The sequence below is a fragment of the Buceros rhinoceros genome, unplaced genomic scaffold (assembly GCF_000710305.1).
Source record: "Buceros rhinoceros silvestris isolate BGI_N320 unplaced genomic scaffold, ASM71030v1 scaffold33417, whole genome shotgun sequence".
NCBI lineage: Eukaryota > Metazoa > Chordata > Aves > Bucerotiformes > Bucerotidae > Buceros > Buceros rhinoceros.
Genome location: NW_010422183.1, coordinates 3,443 through 18,610, shown reverse-complemented (window position 1 = coordinate 18,610; position 15,168 = coordinate 3,443). Strand labels below are relative to the sequence as shown.

At 44.1% G+C, this 15,168-nt stretch overlaps 1 protein-coding gene across 1 annotated transcript in view; it reads left to right on the top strand.

The window, feature by feature from the left end:
• Positions 1-6,514: 6,514 nt before the first annotated feature.
• GRB2 (growth factor receptor-bound protein 2) overlaps positions 6,515-15,168 on the top strand; it is a gene marked incomplete at its 5' end in the record, with an annotated part of 9,466 nt that continues 812 nt past the window's right edge. The window contains 3 exons of the mRNA XM_010139953.1: positions 6,515-6,612; positions 11,331-11,453; positions 13,987-14,155. Of these exons, the coding sequence (XP_010138255.1) occupies positions 6,515-6,612; positions 11,331-11,453; positions 13,987-14,155 (390 nt within the window). The remainder of the gene's footprint in view (positions 6,613-11,330; positions 11,454-13,986; positions 14,156-15,168) is intronic.

Genomic DNA, 15,168 nt, shown 5'->3' with positions numbered 1-15,168 from the left:
GGAAAGATAGTTTTCTAGATTGTTCTTTTTTTACTTCTCTTTCTCCTATTATGAATACGTCTTCGTAATTGCCAGAGAGGAAGCAGTAGTACAAGACTTGCAAGGCCTGAGAGGCAGGGTAAGATAGGGTGTGCTGAGTTCTGTTCTTGTGGCTAGACTTTGTTGTACCTCAGCTAACTTAAAGTTGCCTCGAGTATTATTGTGTTACACACACAAAAAAAATCAAAGTGAAAAGTGAAAGTTTTGAAGTGAAAGCTTGAATTCCTAGCTCCTAGTTTCTCTCTTTGGACTGTGCTTTGTTATGACATTCTTTACTGTCCTTACCAGCCAGTGCTGCCCTGGATTTCTCGACCAGTCTCTCTCATTGTCTCTCTCTCTCTGGAGTTTTTCATGGTGAAATGTTGCATGGAATTGTAATTGCAACTTGCCTTTGTCTCACGTAGTTAAAAGCAATATCCTTTCCTGTCATCATAGCCTGCTGCTTCTCCCAGCAGCCCTTTCTGAAGGTTAGGCGAATACTGGGTTGACCTATAAACGTTTACATGGAACCAGTCTCCAGTGTTGAGCAGTTTGGAAAGAGCAGCTTAGATCCCAGAGTGGCATGTATGGTGTTCTTCACTGTCATTTTTGGTTTGCTGTCTTTCAGCTTTGATTGTGTTTTACTTTGGACTAGATTGTCAGGTTCCTTCAAGATGAATGGAAATAACTCAGTTTATTTAAGAAGAAAGTATGTCTAAAGACAGCAGTAGGTAACCCAGCCTTTTGATTTGCACAGCATCAAAATTTGCTGTCCTTGATTCCTGCTTTCAACTGTTTGGCCTGCCAGCAGTGCTGTCAGTGTGACCACCAGCGCACACATGTTGAAGGAACAGTTGGCACCTCAGATAAGGCTTCTGACAAAAGCACCACTTGAGGAGTGGGCAAGAAGGGCCCTTGTACTTTGGTGTGGTGGGAAGGCTTTCTGAAATTACGCTTTTGGAGTTTGTATTTTGTGCTCTCTTTGTGCCTTTACAAAGATGAGGGTGGAAGAAGTGTTTCTACATTGATGACAACTGGGGTGAGGGTGAGAGTGCACACCTGTATCCACAGGATGTTATTGCATTACATGACAATCTCTGTGCTCTGTTGGGGTGTTATGTTATAGTACTTGGTGGGTAAGTGCAGTTTCAGAAACAGTCTGTCTCTGGCTGTTTCCAGTAACACTTGCTTAGTGGTTGTGAAGCGTTTTCACGGGTTTTTATATCTGCCCAGAGAGCAGATAGATATTTACAGTCTTAAAGCATGTCTAAACACGGTGCTTTAGGTTTTGACCTGAAAAATGTGGATATTTCGCGTTTCCTATGTGTGATTGTGATAAATTGAATTTAAGAAAAAGCCTACATTATTTTAGCAGTTGTGTGTTCTTGTGCTAGTCACCTTAATTGTCTAATGTATCTTTTTGCATTGAATGTCTGAAAAAAAATTAACCATGTGTTCCTGAAAACTGTGTTAGAGCACTTCTGCAGAGGGTGAGAACTGTCCTTCCAACAACCACTTCACCCTGGGACGAGTAATTTCTGGGTTTACTTCTGTTGCAGAATTGCTGCCTTTCAGTCGTTTGTTCACTTTTAAAATTTTAGTTCCTGACCTAGTTTGAGTGTCATGAGCACTTTCCTTGGATTCTTGAGGCTTAGGGAGTGTTTTTAATATACTGCATTGTTTTCTTTGTGGCAGTGTGATCACAACTTCCTCGAGGAGAAAACCCGCTTTTGCAGCTAACAGGTTGTTCTCGAGGAGTTGTTACCTTCTGTTTCAGTTAGCACACCAAGAATCCCAAAACCTCACAGTTCAGGGGAAAGAGGATATTCAGCCAAAACTCTGAGCCATCTCTGAACGGTTTCTTGGGTTTTGTCTCTCCAAAACCCAGGCGTTCTGGCTAAGTTCACAGCGTAAGTATGTTTGAAGCCTTATATTTAGTTTCGTGTTGGCATATTGGGAGTCAGCTTGAGAGGTGAGATGCCAGATCTGCTTGTTATGTTCTAGTTTAGTGCCTGTAAGTTCCTGAAAGTTGTTTGGTTTTGAGGGGATCGAAACTGGTGTGCAACAGTTCACAAGGGTGGAAAAGCCATGCTTAGAAATACTCACTGGATATGGAATTGAAGATGGCTGGGGATGCGTGAACTTTTCTAGCTGGAACTTGAACTGCCTTGTTGCGGAGCTCTTCAGCAATGCCTCTTCTCCACTTCCAGGGGAACAGATGGGCTTTTGTTGATAAGAGATCTGTTATCATCTAGGAAACTGATGGGCTGCAGTGGAGCCAGTGTAACAGTAAAACAGGACTGGCTACAGGCTGGGGACATCACATGGCAGTGTGTGTCCAAATGCGGTGGGTAAAAATATCCTTCCTTCTTCCTCCTCTCAGGCACAGATGCCCCAGTGTGAAAGGAAGAGTCACTCTGGCAGAGCCTTGATTAGATCTATAGCAGGCAGGGGGATTGGCTGCAAGGGATTGCTTTATGTTTTGACCTGTTCAAGAGGAGCAGGTTTTAACAGTTGTTGAGAGAAGTGAGTGTCTGTGTCGTTCAGGTTTTTTGCACACTCTGAATGGAGCAGTGAATCTTTAAGTTTTGTTTGGTTACTTAATTTATCTGTATTTGTTTGTTCTTGGAGAATTTTTCAAAGCAAAATTCTGTGATACATGCAGTACTTGGACTAATTTTATTGTTAAGTCTGGGAAAATCTTACCATAATTCAGTTAATCTGTATTTTTCTTAGAGGCAACGTTTTTTAAGTTTCTAGATAATTTTTAGTCTTTAATATTATCTGGAAATCACTTGGAGGCCTTTTGGAAATGTGGGATAGATGGATTTACTGGATGCTTTTCTTAATGTTTTGCAGCAAAATGGTTTGATTATGTAAATTCAGTTCTTTCAGCAGGTTTATGATTTAAAAGAAGAAAGAGCCTTGTCAGATGTGTCTAAGCCGGGTACAGCAGTGCAGAGAGTTCTTATGTGCGTTCCCAACTTTAGTTGTATTTCACTAACGGATATTAGTGGCATAAGTGTTTTGGAAAGCTGAAATTTTACATGACTATGCTGCAGTTGTCAAAATAATAGCTACATAACTTCATGGCAGGCACCACAATTCCAACCTTGTGCACGTGACTGCAAAGTTGTCCTGAATTTAAGGTGTTTCAGTGCAAGTCGTTTTTGCTTGACTACGCACTGGGAGCAGCTCCAGCGGCATCTGTTTGAGACACCGTCAGAAAAAATTATTTTGTAGGTATGTGTGTTGTGGAGGTGACTCCTCCTGAAATGATTCGTGAACACGGAGCTTTGTAAAGAAAAACTACGTTGTCTTGCCTCTGGAGGAGCACACACTGAAAGATGCGGTAAGGGGCAAGCAGGCGGGTTTACGGAGCGGCTGTGTGTGTGAGCTCTCTGGTATGTAATATAGTGCATGGATAGTTTGGCTGTCTGCCAGGGTGTGAATGGAGCTGTGACAGCTAGTTAAAACGATCCTAGAAAGGACAACCGGCTTACGAAGATATCTTGGTCTGGGTGTGAGCAGGAAAAAGTCCATGGAGCAAACAAAGCCACTGAAGGTGGGGTGGGGTGGACTCATTACAGCAGAAGTCCCCTGAACAGGTTGTACATGCATATGTGTAGGCAGTTCACCGTACTGTGCCTCTTATCCAGCTAGCTGCTTTTTTTTTTTCTGGTCACAAAGCTTAATGCAGGCCTCGGCCATGCTCCCTCCCTGGCATTTGGCTTCTGGCCAAGCATTAATGAGTACCCCGAGCCCTATGTGATTTGGCTCCTCCAAATCCATTAGCATATCTTCAGAGCAAGATAAAACTCATTAAAATAATTTACATTTGGGCATTAGAATTTCTGGTAATTTTTAATACTTACTGCCAAAAGCACAAATATGCGGTAATGTCCTTCAGGTGAAGCTAAGGTTTACCTGATTTTCTGTTCTCGGAAAAAGAACAGCCTGCCATATCCCTTGACTTGCTCGAGTGGTATTGGAGTGAGTTTGTGGTACGTAGTCTTATCAGAGGTGTGGGCTCTGCTGTCTCTGATAAAGGAATGCACACTAACGCATGAGATTTGGCGTGTCAGAAATCCCATCAAAGGTGCCCCGTTGGTGTTCTGTGGTATTGTAAATGGCTGCCATGATGGCAGCTGAGGTGTCACAGCCAAACCTCCTGGTCAGACAAGCCCTCTGCCAAAATCTTTGTATGACTGAGATGTAAATCTGGAATTCAACCTGTGCCCTCTGTCTCCCTTGTCTCTATGAAATGCACTTTTTTAAACACCCATTTTTAATCTCCATCTTCCCTGCCCAGTATCCCAGAGCTGCCTACTCCTGTCACCTACCTGCATTTCACATTCTGGAGTTGGGTCGTTCTGCACAGAGCGTTGTCTTGCGCAGCGCATTGGTTCAGAGAAATGGGCACCGTTTTCTTGCTTACAGGCGATTCAGCAGACATCAGCTGATCTGCATCAAGTCTCCATGTGCAAGCTTTTACCTCAGAGCCTGTAACAGCCATGCTTGAACTGCTCATGACCTGTGGTCAGATTATCCTTGCTGAACGACTGACCTGCAGCGCATGCTAAAACAGTTCTTCAAATACATAAATGGCAGCCCACAGCAGTAACTGCACAAAAGATAGCTTGAATATTTCCATCCACGTAAAAGTGTGTAGGATCCTGAAATTATCCTGAAAGGGGCTGCGGTGGAACTTATCTTCGCTCATCTAAAGGTCTGTAGATGTGGTGTTGCTGCTGTGCTGGTTCCCAGTGGAAGCGCTGGCAGCTGGGTGATGTGCGTCCTGCCGTCAGCCTCTTCAGTGGGAGTTAAGGAGCAGCCAAGTTGCTCTTGCCTACAGTCATTCACTGCAGAGATCCAGGTTCTGTTCTCTTTTTGCTTTACCCGGTTTCACTTCAGTAGGTGTTGAGGTTTTTCCCTTTCACATGTAGCAGTCAGCAATGAGGCAGATCAGGGTGTTGATACGTCACATGTTTTTGAAAGGCAGCAGACACTGATCTTTAGCGTTCAGTTTTCTGAAGTGTTCCTGTCAGCTATAAGAATTTTAAGGCCTGCACTTGAAAATTCTTGGGTTTTTTTTTATTATTTTAATATTCTCTCATCACCCTTCCAAAAAAGCAGCGTAGTGATATAACAAAGCAAAGCTGGAAATGCCAATAATTGCTTATGAAGATTTTGGGGTTCTAGTGGGTATCTTCACCATAACTCTGTGTTTGTAGTGTGTGAACTCTGCATCTGTGTTCGTGTCGTCTTTCTCTTTGTGTTTCCTCGTCTTCCCACAATCAGGCAATGCTAATCACGTGATGCTTTTGTGACTTGAGGCTTTAAGTATATCTCTTTTTGACTCAGATCCAGCTTTTGTTGGCCATTGTGGCAAAGGTAAAGAATCTTAGAAAGCTGAGGAGGAGTGGAAGCATTCAAGAAAAAGTGGTGTTGTGGTGCTCCATTTTAAAGGGGGTCAGGTTCTGTTTACTTCCAACATCAAATAAAATCTTTTTGAAGAGAGGTAGGTTCAATCTGTAGCTTGGCAGTATTTACAGAACATACAACAACTTTATTCAAGAGGCTGCTTTCAGTCTTTTCAGTCTTTTCAGTCTTGCCTCTTGCACTGTACCAGTTGACAGAAATTCAACGAAAAGTAAAACACCAAAACTTTTAGAGCTAGTAAGCTCTGAAATACTAACTTGTGCTTTTTAAAGCTACCTACTCACTACCTGATCTTTCATGCATTTTAGAATAAACTTAGAGTAAAAGAAGTATCTCTTAAAAAAAAACCCCAACTTTGTTCATCTACATTTGCTGGTTGTATGTGTTTAACTTGCTTTATTAATGTAAAAGATGCTCCACAGACAAGTCACTGTCTCTGCTGTCGGGTTTAACCTGGTTTTAACTGGTATCGGCAAAACCAGCCGAAGCTGCCAGCTGTGTTGGCAGCTGGGCCTGTGCTAATGGCGTCATGAGGGAGGTTTCTTTGTAAAATGTTCTGCAATGTAGGTGTTGCCTAGAATCTTCAACTTAGCCGGAGTGCAACCAGTGCAGAAAAGGCCAGCTGAAAGCATTGGGTTTGTCAGCTAAATTCAGGAAAAAGTGATCGTTGGAAGTGACAAAGAATCAGAATTTCTTGTCTTGCAGGTTTTGGACAGAATTTTTTGGTGCTGAAAACCAACTTAATCTTTGGCACAGATCTTAGTCTAGTTAGGTTCTTAGAAGTACCTGTGGATTTACAGCAACTGTCTTTATAAAACATGGCGTTTGGGCACTAAAATCCTTTGGCTGTTTTAAATCACTCGTCCAGCTTTTTGTTCACCACAGTTCTGAACGCTCATGAGGTGCAGTGGAGCAGGATGACTAACAGCGTCTTTTAAAGGCTCATCTTACAAGAGCAGTCTTTGAAACAAGTTTGGGAGGAGTAAGCTTGTACCTTCATCAGTTCTGCTGTATCTTGAACTGTGGTAAGCTCATTTGTGTTTGCTTCCTTCAGGTTTTGAATGAAGAATGCGATCAGAATTGGTACAAGGCAGAACTCAACGGAAAAGACGGCTTCATTCCCAAGAACTACATAGAAATGAAACCACATCCGTAAGTAGAGCTTTGGTGATCGGCTCCCTTCACCTTACTTTTGTGCTGCCTCTCAAAAGAGAAGGAAGACTTCCTGATGAATGCACAGTGTGCCCTTCCAGACCTTCCAAACCATATGGATGGAGAAGGGACAGCTGTGGAGTCGTACCTCGGGCTGTGGTGTCGTACCTCGGGCTGTGGTGGTACTGTAGCTCATTTCACAGCTGGCTGTACAGCAGGGCAGTTCTGGAAGTGTTTCCAGGGGTTGCTCTGGTGTTTTGCTGTGGGGTCATACAGGCTGATCTTGGGGGTAGCAGGCATAAACCAGCAGAAAACTCTTTAGTAGGGAGCTGTCATCATGACTGTCCGAAGAAAAAGAGTGACTGTTTCGTGATGATTCTCTATTTTACTTAACGTGGCAGATAAGAGTGAAAATTGCCTTCATAGCTCACCAGAACAATGTTTAAGGCTACTTGCAGCTGAACTCAGGATGTGGCACAGGCACGCTAGGAGTATAGAATCGCAGAATTGTTCAGGTCAGGCAGGACCTCTAACAGTCGTCCGACACCTTCCTCACAAAAGAAGCCAACCTCAGAGAGCGTGTGCTGTTACAAGAGTACAGGTGCATTGATCCACCGCTCCAGAGAACTGTATTTGAGGAACTACTTTAAACATCCTCTCTTAGATAGAGAGAATCCAGGATCTGAAAACAGTAGTGTTTCATGGCTGGGTATTTTCCTTGTGTCAGTCCGTGTATTTCTGCTCAGTTCTACTAAACTCTGTTTCTACTGACCTTTGAGATCCTTCAGTATCTGAGCAGGAGAACAGCAAGCTCTGGGGAACAGATTCAAAGGACAGAAAAGGAGTAGGAAGGAGCAGCAATACCTGTTATCAGGCCCTAGTGTTTCAGTTGCCCCCAGAAACTGATGACTGATTTGTTAATTGTTGGCTGTAATTATTTTGAAGATCCTGCAGGCAAATCCCATCAAGAATTATTTTACTGAGGGCTCTTTCAAAACAGCAGAAGGAAGCTTCTGAGAGACTGTGCCCAAAGAAGCAGAGGAAGTACACTGCTAAAGTGCAGCCAAGCGAGAAGTGAAGCAAGGATGCCATGACAATTCTGACACTGTTTAAAGCCTTGGCTGCTGCAGAAACACGCCTACTTTTCTCTAATCATGCTCGTTCACTGGGGATCACAAATGTACACCGCAATTTCTCCTATTGATTTGAATCATCGTAACAGTTTTGCAAGCATTTGAGTTACACTGCGGTGATTTCTCCCGTGATGATGATCAGTACGTTGTGCAGTCATCCATGGCATTTTGTTTTGGAAGGGTAGAGCTGTCAGATTTTCAGGTATCAAAAGGGAATGAACAATGTCTGAGCCTGCAAGTGGGTGAATTTGATGGGTTTTAAGCATAGTTAATTTGACCTTTTTTGAAGATGTTTAAACTGCTGATGGCATCTGGATGGAGTTAGTTCCGTGTGTCAGCAATGCTGGGAGTCTTATCTAGTGCTTTAACAGCTCTGGGAAATTACGCAAAAGTTTTTATAGCATGACGTTTGCTTAGCTGTAATGCAGAGCTCTCTGAGTACAGTCATACAGGTCATACAAAAGGCAAACTGCAGACAGCAGACCGGGAGTGAGAAAGAGAATGTTCTTTTTCTCAGATGTTGTGGAAAAGTGGCACAGGAGCTTTTTAAGAGGATTTGGAAGGAAAGTGACTGAAAATGGCTTTAAATCTTGGATCCACTCCCATAGCGAGTCTTAAATGCAGCGTCTCTTCTTGCTCGTATTTTGCAAATCTTACTGTTTGCTTTGTAACTACTAGCAAATGAAGCTGAAAGGAAAATGGGGCCTCTCAGTCACCAAATGAGTCACCTGGGATCTGAAGGGTTGATCTGAATTGCCACATCAATGAATAACTCAAAGGTGTTAGTAGACTTGGGCCTGATACTGGGAGAAGAGCTGCAGGAAGCTCTAGGCAGGGAGGCTTCCTGCGATGGCGCAGCTGAACGGTCCAGTGGCAGGGCTGCCTCTCTAACAGGTCAGGGGAAGAATTTGCTGTGTAGGAATGGCCTGCATCAGGCTCACGGTGTGTATCTCAAGGATTTGTGTTCATCATCAGTTTTCCTTGAAGATACTGCTGAAGTCTGGCTTTGCAACATTGAAATCAGGTGGAGGAAACTGGCCAAGCTACATGGTTGTGCTAAGCAAGAAGAATTGCCAGACTGCTGATTGAAGAGAGTCTGAAAGCGACTGAACTGTGTGATACCAAAACTCAAAAATTCAGGACTTATCTTTCTAATGATTGTGCAAAAATCCCTGGAAACAAAATACTACCTTTGAATTCTGAAGAAGTTTCACATCATGTCTTTTCACATTGGTGTCTCTTGGTTGATTTTTGAAGGTAGCAAGAGAAAGGTAGATGCTCCCTCTGCTATTCCTGCCACCACCAAGAAGCAGCACAGATGCTAAACCACCAGGAACGTACTAAATGCCATGGAGTTCTTTATCACTGAAAATAGGATGGTTGTGGGAGAAAGCTTTTCCTTTCCCTTCCAGGGGATAAAGAGTACACAACTAGACTTGTGAGGAAGTAAAACATGTCTGGGTGGTCATGTTTTTTCATAATGGAGTTGAGTAGCAAAATGGAGTGAAACAATGGGGATGTCCTAGGGTTGTTTTATCCAGTATATTCCATATAGTAGAAATACATCTGTGGACTCATCCACCCTGATACAATGTAGGGATGTGGGTTTTGTGTAGCCTCCTGTAGCAAGCAGATACTGAAGAGAGCCAGTGAGAGGAGCGGGGGCTGCCAGTAGCTGGAGAGTCTGGTAATCAAGTGACCAGTAGCCCTTCACCTCTGGAGAGTTTCCTCTTGAAGAGGAAGATCTGGTGACTTTGTGACTTCATGAAAACTTCAACTTCTCTTTAAGAATGACTGTGTCAAGGGAGGATTCTGCAGCTTCTTGTTGCGAGTGGAGCTCTTTTTACTAAATGCTTCCTCTAAGGTCAGTCATCTGCGTGGTTGTAGGCAGTGGAAAGTGCTGCTGTCCTGTGTGACCTGCTACTCTGCACTGAAAGCTGCACTTTTGGGTTGCAAAGATGGTTCTCCTTTTCCCACGCCATATGACCTACCACTCGGCCCTCGTTTGTCTTTAATTTTGGGTTAGTCTGGAAGTGCAAATGTAAATGTGGGTATGAATCCCATGACCAGGGGCTGCTGGTCAGTGCTGACTGTCTGGTTGTCTGAGGTAGGTTCACCCTTGGTGTCGTGGAGGTAGTCAGCTGTGGCTTGGACTCTGCACAGCTGTCAGGGGGTTCCACGGTGCAGCTAATTCATGGGACTGCTTATGTGGCAGCTGCTAGATTGTCCTGGCTGTAGAGAAAGCAAGAAAATAAGCTACTGAGACACGTATTAGCATCTTTGCTAGAACCAAGTTGTGTGCCCTGCTCAGCACTCCTCTGCAATGAAACAGAGAGACCTTGAGGGAACTCTTCTCACTTGGTCTGAGCATAACTCCACACCTGGCACCTGCCTTAACTCTCTGGCATAGGACACCTGTCTCTGACCACAGTGCTCTGGTAGGGCTCAGAAAGATTGGACAACCAGCTGCTGAATGAAGCTACTTGCTCTCCCTGCTGAAGTAGTTGTTTCTTACCACCCGATCTAAAAGAGGCTAGAAATTGGTTTTGGTATAAAATGCACTTCCCATTTGTGCAGGATGGGTCAATCAATAGACAGGATCTGGTTTCTACAGCTGTGATGTTTCTGAAGAGAAACCTGTGAGTGAGCTCCTGGTGTTTCCCCTGTGTTTTGCAAATAATACATATTTTCCGAAGAAGGTATTTCTGCCTACTAAAATATTAAAGTTTCTGTGCTTAATCATTAGTAACTTACACTTTCTTTATTGTCTGCTCTGCAAATTATAGCTAAGCCATGGGTGGCTTCTCCTTTGAAGGCATAAGTAGTAAAGGAGACTGTGTAATTCCTCCCACTGATTATCTCTGGGTACTATTAATAGTGAAATAAATGCTGCTGTAACTTAGAGAAGTGCAGCAGTGACCAGCCACCAGTGCAGGACTGCCGTTGTCTCTGAACAATTAAAACTTTGCATGTAGAGACATGAGACTTCATTTCTTAGTGGTAAAGGAAGGGACTTCAATTTTTTGCTTGAGCTAGACATTTAATCTGTTTGACTTTAGGTTTTGAGGCTTGATTACTAGGATATCAGTGCAGACCACAGCAGAGATTTTAACTTTGTCCAAGACTGTAGCCAGTTCCCAGGGTAGTCTCTTAGTCTCTCAAAGCAGTGAAACACTTGTGTACATTAGGTTCTTGTGTGTGTGATATTTTATGTGCTAAACTGCAGACACAAGAGGGTGCAAACCAGTGTGTGTAATGTGTTGAATTTTGAGGCAGGTTTTCTTCCACCTCTGAAAATAAATCCTGTAGTCAGATGATTTCACTTGTACCCCATCTCTGCTTTGCCAGTTGGGTGAAACAGGGCTATTGCTAGCACCTGCCTATCAAGTCACGGTGGCTTCGTTGCCAGGAGAGAACATTGTGAGAAGCTGCATGGTTCGGTAGCCTGTTAGTGGCAGCGAGGTGCATTGTAGTTATTTCTGTTAGGAACCATTTAATCTCTGTGGGAATATCTACATCTGGCTTTTCCACGGAAGGATCCAAAGTCTTAACTTTCCCTATTATTTTCTTTTCCTCACTACACAGGTGGTTTTTTGGAAAGATTCCCCGAGCGAAGGCTGAGGAGATGTTAGGCAAACAGAGACACGATGGTGCCTTCCTCATCAGAGAGAGTGAGAGCGCTCCTGGGGACTTCTCCCTCTCCGTCAAGTAAGTGATGCCCAGAAGCAATCGTGTGTGGTAATCGGGCCATCTACTGCTCATTTGGACTCGTGAGTAAAGGGCAGGGGCTTGTCGATGCTGAGGAGCAGGAATCATCTTCCTGATGCCCTATAGCGTTCCTGGTCTTCCAGTGATATTTTTTTCTTCCCTCAAATAGGTCTGCTCTGGTTTGTAATGCCCTGGCACGCTGCTGTCTGGCTCGTGTAATCCCAGGCGCTCTCTGTTGGTCTGTAGATCCCTCACAGCCTCTTCTGCAGCACCAGTTATTACTCTGCCTTCTCTCTGCAGTACACTTCAAATATATTTTTCATGTCTGCTTGGCCCATGCTTTGGGGATATTCTGTGGTATCTGGGGATATTGTGTTCCACGGAATAGATGCTCTGTTCTGTTCTGGGGATATGTCTAGCACCGGCACACGGAGCTGTGAAAACAGAGGACACCTCACACTCTCTCGAGTGCATTCCATGTCGGTAGAGAGGCAGACCAGTAACAGCGAAGTGAGGAGGAGCCTTTTTCGTCCTAGAACAGCCTTACTAGCAGTACTGGCTGTTAACTGGCAGGAGTTCCTGCTCGTTAGCCACGGCCACGTAGTACCGTGTGACCTGTCTTGCCCATCTGAAATCACTGTAAAATAGAGGTGTTAGGAACCTGAAAGGGTGTGGAGTGTGTGACACAATTTAACATGGGATGGGGGCGGAAGGGATTCTGTCCTCAGCAGTTCATTTTGCTTTTCTTTTTTCAATAATCTTCCCCTTCCCTACCAGAAAGGAACAAGATTTTCTTTAGAATCCTAGCAATAATTTTTAATTATTCTTGTGCAATTCCTTGTTTGCTCTATTTTCTATGGGTATTAGTGACCTGTCTCAACAGGATTCCTGTTTTTTTCTGGTCATCTTTGGTCTGTAAGCAAATTTTTGTCCTCCTGTCCAGCAGCACTGAGTCATGCCATCAGACTGGATTAAAGCCACTGGTTTTAGAGTTGTTTATATTTCTGTCTTGCATACAACCATCTGAGCTGGAATACTAGATGTGAATGGAAGCTTCACCCTGACAGTGCATTCCTTTAAGAAACACAAAGTTCTCCTAGTTTAGCTCTGCCTGTTAGCTTAGTGTTGCCATCTGGTGGCAAGTTCTCAGTTGATGTTTTTTCTTCCTGTTTGTTTAATTTAGAAAAGTCTTTTTCCTGAACAGTGAGCTGCAGGATTTGAAATGCGCAGAAGCTCTCAGGGTGAGAAGTTCTCAGACTGAGGAAGGGAGAGCAGAGGCAGTACTCAGGAGTTGTTTCACGTTAGCCTTGTAGCCAAGATAGTGTCTAGTTTTTCAGGCAGGGTTTAGAAGCTGTGCATGCCAAGTGGGGAACAGTTATCTTCTGTTTTCAGGGGTTTAGACTGAAGTAAAAATACCCATGTGCCATTCATGTGGAAAATCCCCGTGGACCTCTTTAGAATTCTTTGTTGTTCAGAATAAAATTGTTGGAAAAGTAGCATCAACTGGATGCCATCATCTGTAAGAAAGAATTGTTAACACGGAGTTGAAGTTGTTGCGTTACGCGTGCAGCGTCACCCTTCCAGCAATTTGGGGGTTTTGGATTCTTTTTGTGGGGGGTGGGGTTGTTTGTTTGTTTTAAGGACCAGAGAAATCTTTTTGTTTTGCAAGACAGTCTTTTGCCTAAGTCCAGACCAGCTGCCAAAGAGACAACCCTGCCCTCCCGGTGGCGGTGTTTTCCCAGCACCTATAAAGGGACTGGCTCTTGTGTGTTGCATTTTCACACACAGCCAGTGGGGCTGTGTGAGGGAGGGAGCAAGACAATGACAAGTACCGGACCACAGTGAGAGTAACACAAACCTCAGCTGGCTTGAGTCAGTGGTGAGGAAGTGCGTGTGAAGAGCTAACCAAAGCGCCTGTACTGTTCAACTTCAAAAGCTTGCGTTTGTCCCTGGGAGGTGGGAGGCACCACAGTGCAGCTGCTGTACTGTGCTGCAGAGGCCATGGCATGTGTCCTGTGCGCTGCCTTCAGCGATGCAGGTAGGAGCACATGTGCTGGATGCCAGCTATGTGACAGCGGAGCGTGCAAGAGGCTTGAAAGATTTTGTGTCATCCCAGATAGTGTTGTGACACACCCTTTGTGAAAAGACCTGACACTTCTGCAAATTGAGTGGTTTGAAAAGCGGATGTTAAACTGGGTCCTGTTGGAAGAAATACACATGTGAAGCTTGCGGGATTTTTTCTGAAGTAAATTCAGAATTTGCATTCTGTGTCTCTGATCACTGATTTCTGTAAAATACAACTGACAAGCGGTTTTCAGACATCTTTTTTACAGCAGCCAATTGGTATATATACTGTCAATGTCATTGACAGTTTTTGCTGTGTCCTGAAGGAATGTCCCGGTTTGGGCTAATATTGGTCCCTCGACCCTTAACAAGGACCTTTCTGTAACAAACTCGTGCTGATGATCCCACAAGAGGGGTGCTCAGTGACTAATAATGTGCTTTTTTTGCATTCTTTATTCTTCCCTCACAGGTTTGGAAATGATGTACAGCACTTCAAAGTGCTTAGAGATGGGGCTGGCAAGTATTTCCTCTGGGTGGTGAAGTTCAATTCTTTGAACGAGCTGGTAGATTATCACAGATCCACATCTGTCTCCAGGAACCAGCAAATATTTCTCCGGGACATCGAACAGGTGCCACAGGTAAGAGAAGTGTCCTCGTAGAGTGCAACCACAGTCTGAAGTGGGATTGCAGCTCAGAGTAAATGCATAGGGATGGAAAGAAGCTGACTGGCATTTTTTGTGTCTGTGGAAGTGTATGTTTAGATCCTGCAGCCAGAATTACACTGGTAAATAAGCTGGATGCTTGTGCAAAGCCTGTCTACGAATTCCCTGCTCTCCCCTGGCAGAGCCTTACTGCTCCTGCTTGAACACTTGGCTCCTCTCAGTGTTCATGGATATGCTGCAGGAAGTTCATCTCATTCCTGTGAATTAAAAATGGGTTTACTCCAAGTTTTAGGATGTCGTTAGAGGGGGTAGTTCTGTTTATACTGGCTCATAGCCAGATCTGTACCCCTCAGTAGCCAGTGAAGCTTTGACACTGGTCTTTCCTGAAGAGGTGGTCACAGGTAGTAGCATATGGGTCATCTCTAGCCTTACGGTTCGGATCTAGCCAGTGTGAAGAGACACCGAAAAGGACCACTAAGTGCCAGCAGAGCAGCTTGTGTATATCCAGCTCTTTGTTTTATTCCCTTTCCCAGGGCAATTGGAATGTTACGCTGCATGTAACTGGGTCTTCTGTCAAGTTTGGCTAAATCCTTTTGCTTCCTTGTGCAACATTCTAGTTCTAGCTTGAAGATGAGGGCTGTGGAATTCGTACTGTTCTCCAGGTGCCGCAGGCACCCTTTGCCCCGGTTTGTCTGAGTTAACATCTGGCTCTGCCCCGTTGGGTCAGCGATAAGCAGAGGATGAGAGGACAGCTGGTGGAAAACAACAAGCATGAGGATACCTTCCTAGACGCGCTATTTTAAGAGTGCAAGTGCTTTTTAAATGAACTGTTAGCTTTTCCATAAGAGTCAAAGTATTTGCTGACCGGGCGAAGTGCTCTGTGAAGGAATTGCTTGATATTGGAGAGTTTTAAGGAAAATGTGTCAAATGCCAACGTCCAGTTTTTAGGGGGAATTTTGTGTATCGCAGTGTTAGGTAGATTAGGAATA